The sequence below is a fragment of the Pezoporus wallicus genome, unplaced genomic scaffold (genome assembly GCF_028554395.1).
Source record: "Pezoporus wallicus isolate ANWC-B61680 ecotype Strahan unplaced genomic scaffold, APGP_CSIRO_Pwel_v1 contig_8057, whole genome shotgun sequence".
Classification (NCBI taxonomy): Eukaryota; Metazoa; Chordata; class Aves; order Psittaciformes; family Psittacidae; genus Pezoporus; species Pezoporus wallicus.
The window spans coordinates 223338-233589 of record NW_026637044.1 but is presented as its reverse complement, the minus strand read 5'-3'; the positions used below and the strand labels follow the sequence as shown (position 1 = coordinate 233589).

Below are 10252 nucleotides of genomic sequence, written 5' to 3'. Positions count from 1 at the left end.
GCCGTTCCCACACAGCCCCGGCCCCGGGGAACGAGGTGACATCGGCCACCCCGTCCCCGCCAGTCCCGTCCCGTCGGGCACTGAGGGGGAGGCAGTGGGCGGTGGCGGCCGGCCGGCAGGAGGCGCGGCGCGGTGGACAAGGGGCGGTGCTCTATCAGGAGGTGGGAGGGTGAGCGGGGGCCGTGCCCGGGGTCGGGGTCGGCCCCGCGGGAGACCCGATGCTGATCGTCCCCAGCGCCGCGGTGGGGTCATGGCGGACGTGCGCGCCATGCTCGAGGCGCTGGAGCAGCGGCTGCAGCGGACCGAGGCGGTGCTGAGCGACGGGCCCCCCTGGGGGCTGCTGCAGCCCATCGTACGGACCGGCCCGGGGAGCGGGGGGAACCGGTTTGAGGGGGTGGGACGCGCTTGTGGAGCCGGTGGGGGCTTAAGGGCGGTCTGAGGGCTGGCAACGAGCCCTGGAGGCATGTAAGGGACTCTTGGGGGCTGGAAGTGGCCTAGGAGGGTCACTCAGGGGGTCATTGTGGGGCTGAGCGGTGGCTTGTGGGGCTGGTAACGAGCCATGAGGCCACTTGGGGTGCTGTTGCGTGATGTGGGCTAGGGGAGAGTGTGTGGCCACTTAGGAGGCTGCCGGGAGGTCATGGAAGCTGGGGGTGAGCCTGTGTAGCCACTTGGTGTGCTGTTGGGAGGTGATGGGGTCGCAGGGGTGAGCCTGTGTGGCCACTTTGGGGCTGTTGTGAGAATGACTGGGCTGAGAATGAGCGTGGGGGTTGATTGTGGGGCTGGGAGCTGGTTGTGAGGCTGCTGAGGTGGCCTTTAGGAGACTGGGTGAATCCAGTGGGGCTGCTGGGGGGCTGGCAGCTGCATGGGGTGGGTCTTGTGTGACGCCGGGAGGCTTGTGGGGAGCTACTCTGGGGGCTGTTGAAGGGCTGGGGAGCAGTTCTAGGGGCTGGGAGTTGGCTGGGGGAGGGACCTTCCTCCCTTCTACAGCCCAGCCCTGTGCTCCCAGGTTCCAGTGACGTTCGAGGACATCATGGTGCACTTCAGCAGGGCGGAATGGGCAAGCCTGGATGATGGGCAGAGGGAGCTGTACCGGACTGTGATGGAGGACAACTACGAGATGCTGGTGTCCCTGTGTAGGCTCCATTTGCGCCGGCTTGGCAGCCACCGCCACTGCCTGCAGGGCTCTCTCTTGGGGTTACTTTCCTACCTCTTTGTGTTTCACTGGCATCTCCAGCCCTCAAACGATCCTCTCAATTCCCTGCCCCCTCTGGCAGCCCTCAGGAGGGGGATAGTAAGTGCTCTGTGTCTTCTCCTCGTGGAGAACGGGTTCACTGATGTCCCTCCATTGCCATCACAGAAATTCCCTCTCCCACGTCTTGTCTAGATCCTCATGTGGTTTCCCATCAGTGTGGTAGATGTGTCTGTCCATCCTGGAATGGGTAGTGGGGCTGGTAAGGCTCCCTTGCTGCAGGGGAGCAAATCTGGGGCAGCCTTTTGGGTGTTTCTGGCTGGATTTCTCAATGCATGGCCCTCACAGCTGGAAGTGAGCTTTCCAGAAAGTCCTGTTAGACTTGATCTTAGGGATCTTTTCCATCCTAACTGATACTATGACTCTGTGACACCCCGCTTAGCTCACTTAGTTTTTATATCCTCCCTTAGAAGTGCTGTCTGCATCTGTAAGTCCCTGTGTGCTGGCAGTGGTGCTACCCCAGTTGGTGATGAAGCTTTTCTGGGCTGGGGCTGACTTTGTGTTGACTGTGGATGTTGCTCTGATGCGTGTCTTGCTCTTGAGCAGACTGTACCGTGTCCAAGCCCGAGTTCTTACTTCAGATCGAAAGGGAAGAGGAGCTCCACATGCTGGCGACGGCGGGAGGCCTGGAAGGAACTGACATGTCCCTGGAGCAAGCTGCAGGTGTGTGACACTGGGCTTTCCCTGTGCCAGGCTCCTGGCTGCTTACCAGAGTGATTGTGGTTGCTGCCTTCAGCCCTGGAGACCTCATCCAGTTCCACCCCCCTGCTGTAGGCAGGAACACGTTCCACTAGACCAGGTTGCTCCAAGCCCCATCCAACCTGGCTGCTCCTGATGCTGAGTGCCCTTATCCTCCCCAGAGCCAGACAGCCTGAGCTGCACAAGTGATGGTGCTGTGCTGGAGATAAAAACAGAGTCTTGTGAGGGGACCTATGGGAACCCAGAAGAAAGCAGTACTCCTGTGGTCTCAGGCAAGTGCAGCACACGTGAGTAGCTGCAACCCCCGCTGGCACCAGGGACTCTGCGCCCCTGCCCGGCTCTGTTTCGCCCAGTGCCTTCACCGCTCCTCTTGCCTTCGCAGTGCACGTCCCTCATGAAGCTGCTGCTGTCCCAACAGCCCTCGGCCAGCCAGTGCTGTCCCCTTCCTGCCCTCTCTCCATGTGCTGCCTGGAAGTAGGGAATCCGAATGAGTCTCTGTCGCCTCCCCCTGCAGCAGGTACAGGGGCAGAGTCCCTCATCCCTCCTTGAGCAGTGCCGGCACACTCTGAGAGCAGGAGGAGCTTCCTGCAGGGCTTGTTCTTGGCCTGGGGCTTTTGGGGCAGGGTTTTACATGATTCAGAGGGGCCACGAAAGGGCTTGGGCAGCAACTCGTGCTGCCAGCCTTGACATCGTAGAGGCCAAGGCATGGCTTGGTGTCAACCAGCCAACCCAGTAGATTTGCCTCAGAGGACAAGCCCTGGTGGTTTTGTTGGACTCCCCCCATCCTACCTTGCTGACGTGTCATCTCACGCTGTCCCTGGGGTGCCTAGGGGGATGAGCTGTAGCTGTGCTCAGTCTTTATGGAGTCTGGATTGGAAGACACTGAGCTGGAAGAGGGGAGCAGGGTTGAGATTTGTGCTGGCTGTGGAGGGTGGGGTGGGAGGAAAGCCCTTTGCTTTTGATGCCTTGGCCTCAAATCTACATAAGTGTGATATCTGCGCTCTGAATATTTTCTGGCAGATGCTGAGATGGAGATCCCAACGGAGGTACCACAGGAGGATGTCACTGTGGAGGAGCTGGCAGTGCCTGAAACACCCTCGATAGGTCTGGAGGAGGAGAAAGTGAAGGATGTGGAGTGCAGTGGCCAAAACTTGGAGGCAGAGCTTCCTGCAGACCCCGGGAAGGGGGCAATGCCAGATGACTGTGGAGCAGTGTCCCAGGCAGATTCCAGCTGCACAGCCACCACTGTGGGAGAGCCCGTGGAGGGCTCCTGTGTAGGCCAGCGGAATTCCACCCGGGAGAAAACCTACTCCTGCTCTGTGTGCAGGAAGAATTTCCTGCTTGAGATCAACCTCATCATCCACCAGTGCAGCCACAGCAACTGGGTGCCCTACATCTGTGTCCACTGCGGCCGCAGCTTCATGTCCAAGAGGAAAATCCGCCATCACATGCGGGCCCGGCAGGTGCTGGGGCTGTGCCAGCCCTCGGAGGTGGAATACTCTGTGTCCCAGCACCGGGGCTGCAGCACTGCCAGGAGGAAGCCGAGCAGCAGCGAATTCCCACTGCCACCAGGGAACGTGATGTATACATGCAAGGAGTGCATGGAGAACTTCTCCAGCGAGAGCTTCCTGATCGTGCACCAGTGGCAACACGGCCAGGAGCACCTCATCCTTTGCCCCTGCTGCAACCGGAGCTTCAGCTGGGCCTCAGACTTTGTCCGCTGCCACCAGCCCCACATAGGCGAGCGGCCCTACCAGTGTGGTGTCTGCCAGAAGGCTTTCAAGCGCTACCAGCACCTGGCCATGCACCAGCGGGTCCACGAGCAGCAGAACAGGCCCTACCCCTGCGCAGAGCCGCTGCCTGTGCCGGCAGCACCCGTTTAGGTGCGGAGGTGGAAGCGGGAAGTGGAGTAGAAAAAGGGGTGGGAAGCTGGGAGGTCTCCTGGGAATAAGAAGCTGTGGTTGGACTTTCTCCTCTTCCCCTGACTGTGGATGCAAGCATATTGGGTGAAGGGTGGAGCATGGGTGCCATCACCTGGCTCCTCCATGGGGACTGAGGACAACCCAACGTTGCAGTGTGTGTGCATGAGTTGCGCCTCATGCTTGAGCCCTGGTGGGACAGCTGGGAGTGGGAGCTGCCATGGCTGTGGACATGTGCCTTTTCTGGAGAGTGCCAATAGATGCTGTAGAAACCAGGATACTCCCTCTGGCTGAACGTGGCTTCATTCAGCTGTAGGGGAGAGGGAGCTGCTACACCTGGGGAGGGAGCCTTGGGAATGCTGGTGGGGTGTGATGGAGTGAGGCTGGGGGAGCAGTGGGGGCAAGGAGGGGTTGTGACCTGGATTAATGGGCAGGAGCTCTGGCCCCTGTATGGAGATGGAGACGGGACCGGGACGGGATGGGGACAGAAAAGGGATGAAATAGAGATGGAATGGGGATGAGGATGGGATGGGATGGGATGGGATGGGATGGGATGGGATGGGATGGGATGGGATGGGATGGGATGGGATGGGATGGGATGGGGGGCCCGTCCCAGTGTGGGCCGGGCGAGGGGCGGTGCTGCGAGCGGGCCACTAGGGGGCGCTGTGGCGCGGCGTTGGCTGCAGTGCGTGCGGCCATGTCCCGTTGGGGCCCCGCTCAAGTACGGGGGGGCTGGCGGCGGCGGCGGCTCCTCACACCTTCCCCCCCCCCCTCCTCACCTTCCCTCCCCACCGCTGCGGGCACCGGGCGGAGGGCACCGGCCATGTCCGGATGCCGGCCCGCCGGGGTGTCAGCCCGCGGTACCTACCGGCAGGCCCGACCGGGCCCGGAGCCGCTGTGAGGGGCGGGAGGGGCCGGGTCCGCCGGTACCGCGGCCGCCCCGGCCCCGTCCCGACCCCGCCCTGGGCAGCCCCTCACCGCCCCTCACCGCCCCTCCCGCCCCGCAGCAGGAGCCCGAGTGGGGGCCAGAGGCCTGGCAGCAGCTCCCGAGCGCCGGCCCCGAGGGGACGAAGCCGTCGGCGGTGCCCGAGGTGTCGCTGTGGACGGTGGTGGCGGCGGTGCAGGCGGTGGAGCGGAAGGTGGAGTCGCAGGCGCTGAGGCTGCTGAGCCTGGAAGGCAGAGCAGAGACAGCCGAGCAGAAGGTGACCGGGCTGGAGAAGGCGGTGCTGGACTTCGGCAGCCGGCTGGAGCGCCGCTGGGCCGCCCTGGCCACCCTGCTGCAGGAGAGCTCCCGGCGCCTCGACCACGTCGAGCGCCAGCTTCAGCACCGCGGTGGGCCCGGACCCGGTACGGTCCTTGCAGGGGACGAGCCCAAGGTAATGATAGGGATGAGCTTTGGTTGACGGGGATGAGCCCGCGGTGACAGGGATGGGCTCCAGGTGATGGGGACGAGACCAGGGTAACTGGGGATGAACACCAGGCACATGGATGAGCCCAAGGTGGTGGGGACATGCCTACGGTGATGGGGATGAACCCATAGTGACAGGGGGTGAGCCTAAGGTAACAGTAGCAATGAGTCCTGAGTAACAGGGACGAGCCCACCATGAGCCCAGGCATTGGGGATGAGCCCAAGGTAGGAGGGACAAGCCCCAGCCTGTGAGGACATGCCCACAGTGACAAACAGGGACAAGCTCCCAGCTAATGGAGACGTGCCCAAGGTAACAGGGTTGAGCACCAAATAACAAGGATGTGCCCAAGGTGACAAATGGGAATGAGACCCACGTAACAGGGACATGCTTAAGGCAATAGAGATGTACCCCAGGTGACCATATGGCCAGTGAGATGTGACACTGGCTCTCGTGGGGACCTGCACAGAGCAGCTTGGTCATGGTCCCGCTGGTGCTCCAGCACACAAGCAGGAGGCAGAGAATTCTTGCTATTCCCTGTCCTCAGTGAAGACGGGAAGCAGGACACAACCTCCCTGCGCATTTTCAGCCTGTTGACTCCTACTGGTCACCTTGCCAGTGGGACAGTGCCTGTGTGAGGGGGTTGCTGCTCACCCAGCTCCTTTCCATCAGAGCTGTGGGGGGAGTGGTGGAGATTGGCGAGTGTCCGAGGTGGGAAGCACCAAGATGGTGCCATATGTGATTTCAGATGCCAACGGCATGCGAGGATGAGGTGGCAGGTTTGCCAGAGCAGGAATGGGGGAGCATGGACAGCCAGCAGAAGGAGATCTCCAGGATGGCGATGAAGGGGAATTACGATGAGGCTGGAGTCTTCCTTGGTGAGGATTGGTCTCTTCTCATGTGTCAGACATGTTGTCATCCCCTGCGCTGGCTCCAGTTTACGGCTGTGTGTAGGCTGCTGTGTTGTCCAAGTGTTCAGAGGAGAGCAGGCAGCGTGGGGTGACGCCTTTACACTTTTCAGGTGCTCCTTGGTTGTGGGTGACAGCCGTGCCTTGTGCTCACCCTGCACATCCGAAGGACACCAGCAGTGCTGTCTGGGGCTGTTCAGACACCAGGAGATGGTCCTCTGTCAGCCCCAGCTTACCTGTGAGCGCAGAGGAGAGCCCTCCTCATGTGCTCAGGGCAGTGTGTGGTGGGGATTTTGGGTGATGTGCCCATGCTGTGTTGTGCAGCCTCCGTTCATGCACCATTTTTTGCCAGGACAAGGGCTGTACATCTGCCACCCTGTAGGGTTTTGCTGCAGCCAGTCCTAGATTTTAACACTTACTACTTTTGACTGAAATTTTAAAGGCTATGCGCCCGACAGTCACCTCTTCTTGGGCAACTGAAATCACTTGCATGGTTGGGCTGACACCAGCCTGCTTGTTCAGATGGCATTGGGAAGTCAGAGCAGCTGCTCTGGGAATCCAGGACCCCTCCAGGCACCCCACAGCTCCCAGTGTGTGAGAACAGCCTTTTATTGAGGGGAACTGGTGCTGGTCACCACCATCAGTGGTTCATACCACCAACTCCTCCTTCCAGGGCCTGCAGATGACAGCTCCAAACCCACTCTGCTGCTGCCAGCCGAGGATAGGGAGGATCCAGGTGCGAGGACCCAGGGGCTGCCGGATGAGGGATCAATGCTGGGGCACCTCGGCTGCAGTGAGTTACAGCCACGAAGGCTGAGAGCACGCAACAGGGACACAGCAGGGCTAGGCAGGGTCGGCACTGGGTACACTGCTCCAGTGCTGCCCGCACACTGCCACTGGCTGCCTACAAAGTGAGGGGCATGGGGCCTGCCTGTTGCTCCCACTAGGGATGGGGCCAGCCAAGCCCGGCATGTCCCTGCAGGGAGCGTTTCCAGTTTTGCATGGGGTCAGAAGGTGCTGGGAATTTAAGTCATGTGACTGGGGCTTCCTTAACACTTTTAAGACCAAATGTTTAAGCCCAGAAGAGCCCCCTTGCCAGAATGAATAGAAAATGATGCCATATCCCAGGAAGTGATGCCTCATCTGTGGCAGTGTTCAAGTCCAGGTTGGACAGGGCTTGGAGCAACCTGGTCTAGTGGAAGGTGTCCCTGCCTGTGGCAGGGGTTGGAACTGGATGAGCTTTAAGGTCCTTTCCAACCAAAACCATTCTATGATTCTACGAGTCCATGAAAATAGGGAGACCTGGGCAAGGCTTGGTGTGAGGGTGTCTCTGTGGCTGTTTGCCTGCAGATGGACTCTCCCTGCTGCTCCTGAAAGGTTTTGCTTTGCCCCTTTTCCCCAGATTCACCCACCTGAACTCTGCCATTCCTGACAAAACTCCTTCCAGGACAGAGTACTCTGCAGCCTCCACTTTGCCTTCCCATTTCCTGTTTTGGTTTATTTATTTATTGCTTTGTCAGTCCACCAAACGTCCCTGAAGTTCAATGGGATACCCTGATAACCCCTAAGAGGTGCCAGCACCCTCTCCACCACCTCATATGTCCTTCTCCGACTTTGCTCTTGGTAAAACCTTCCCATTACACTTCTCATGGCACCCTTGCTGGTTCATCTTGGTGATGTGCTTGCAGGGAGGCGCAGCTCCTGCTCCTGGAACTGTGAGCATGGGAGAGCTTTCCTTGCCAGGAATGAATTGCTGTCTCTTGGCAGGTGAGAACATCGTGATCAAGACAGAAGAGCAGCAGCCCCAGGAGGAAGGACCACAAGTCCTGGCTCTGCCAGAGGCACCCTCACTGAGGCTGGAAGAGGAGGTTCCCCTGAGCCAGGAGCAGCCAGTGCCCTGGGAGCACCATGCTGCCATGGATGGGCAGAAGGCAGAAGGATCAGGCTTAGGGGACTTCTGCACACACGAAACCACCACCCAGCTTGAATTTAAGCCTGTGGTGGTGCCGGTAGAAGCTCACCCTGCCCCAGGCTTGCCCTTCCCAACAGAGCATGTGCTTGGTGTGGGGAATGAGCAGCCATTTGCCCTGTCCCAGGGCATGCCGCTGGGAGCAGAAAGCAGCGCAGAGGTGGCTTCATCGCAGCTCAGCTCGGAAGAGCATCGTCCTTGCGCCGAGGGGGAAGAGCCCTGCGCGCTTCCGCTGGGCTGGAAGAGCGCCCGGCTGAAGCGCAACCTCCTGGCACGGCAGCAGAGCAAGGCGAGGAAGAGCAATGGCTCCTTCATCTGCACAGCCTGTGGGAAGAGCCTGGCCCATCACGCTGCACTGCTGAGGCATCAGCGCCTGCACACGGGTGAGCGCCCCTTCCAGTGCCCAGCCTGTGGGAAGAGCTTCAACGAGAAGTCCAACCTCAACAAGCATTACCGCATCCACACCGGGGAGCGCCCTTACCGCTGCCCTGCCTGCGGCAAGGGCTTCATCCAGAAGCACCACCTCCAGAAGCACCAGCGCATCCATGGGGTGCAGCTGAGGGGTGGCTGGGCAGGCCGGGCCCCACGGGCCAGCGCTGCCGGGGAGCGGCTCTACCGCTGCATCGAGTGTGCCGAGAGCTTCCCCCAGAAAGTCTCACTGGAGGAGCACCAGCGCCGGCACACGCAGCAGCGGCCCTTCCAGTGCAGCGGCTGCACCAAGAGTTTCCGGCACCGGCAGTCTCTGAACCACCACCAGAAGATCCATGCCGTGTCCAGCTCTCCTGCCGTCAGCTTGCCAAGCCACAACAAGGAGCTGGAGACCAGCCCCTGTGCCACTTTGACCCAGGATAATCGGTAGCGTGAGGGGTGCACAAGGGAAGGGGCAGCGTTTTGTTTCTCCGGGCTGCTCCGCAGAGGTGCGGCAGCCTCCGACAATGGAACCCACGAGGTGGCTGGTGTCACACCACTGTCGGGCTGTCCGCAACACTGTGGGGCTGGTGGTACCACCAGGGGGCTCTGCACTGCGTGGGACTCCAGGAGGAGGAGGAAGGAGGAAGGCTGAAGTGCTCTGCAGGCAGCAAAACATGCAGGGGATAAAGAGACTGGCCTGAAGCAGTGGAGGAGGTTCTGGGATCCGGAGCTGAGCTGGGTTGTGCCGCTGCCCTGTGATGAGGGATCTCTCTGAGAAGGAGCCATGTTGGGCACTGCGAGGTGGTTGAACTCAGCTATTGAACACCACCAGCGTGGCGGGGGTGCAGGGTGGAGGCTGGTCAGCAGCTGGGGAGGAGACACGGATAAAAGACTGGGCTGATGTGGTGGTCTCCTGGTGCACTCTGGGCTGCTGGGGCAGGGAGAGGGCACCTGTGGGTACATGGCCCATGAGTTGTAACTCACACCTTGACCATGGTTGCAGTCGGGTGTACGGCTCCTGCTCTGCCACCCTGCCACTTCCAATTGCTTGCTCTGGTGGGAGGAAGACCCTGGCTGTCACCCTGGTGTCAGGCACCCTGAGGATGGTTCTCTGCAATTCATACAAACCAGTAGCCCAAGTGCAACTGTGCCCTGGGCTCCACGTCAGGACCTGGGCAGCTGCTTCCTTCTTAGACAGGAAGGGAGGAATCTGAAGCTGCCCCATGTTAATGCAGAGCTGCCTGATGGGAATGTGGAGTTGCCAGTCACAGCCTGTTCTGGGGATATGGGCCCCATGGCAATTCCTGGAGTACTGAGGGATACCTCTGTCCTGCCTGCAGCCCTGCCTGTGGCAGTCAGGGCCACTCCATTGCCTGTCCTTTCCCAGTCCCTTTGGGTACTCAATCTCCCACATTCCAAAGGCTCAACCTTCCTGGTCAGAGTCCTGAGGCAGTGCTTGTGTCCCCTTGCTTTGGCCCCCACACAGCATGGCACCTGCATCCACTGAGGGCATCCCCATGGCTTTGGTGGCCATTTCAAGTACTAGCAGAGCCCTGGAGCTTGGGGGGAGGGCCTGGGCTGCCAGGGGGCAGGATCCTGCCCCTCTGCTGGGCCCTGGGGCACAAACCAGGTTGCTGGGTCCAGCACAAGGGACGGGGGTAAACCGAGGAGTGTCCAGCAAGGACTGGGAC

General features: G+C 60.5%; 1 protein-coding gene across 1 annotated transcript; it reads left to right on the top strand.

The window, feature by feature from the left end:
• Positions 1-197: 197 nt before the first annotated feature.
• On the top strand, positions 198-10032 carry LOC130595848 (zinc finger protein 777-like). Its single transcript, XM_057402890.1, has 11 exons — positions 198-352; positions 1007-1133; positions 1796-1912; positions 2116-2235; positions 2331-2492; positions 2969-3810; positions 4484-4588; positions 4875-5243; positions 6022-6151; positions 6855-6974; positions 7949-10032. The coding sequence occupies exons 1-11, from the start codon at positions 251-253 to the stop codon at positions 9007-9009; spliced, it is 3255 nt and encodes a 1084-aa protein (XP_057258873.1). The 5' UTR covers positions 198-250; the 3' UTR covers positions 9010-10032.
• Positions 10033-10252: the final 220 nt, after the last annotated feature.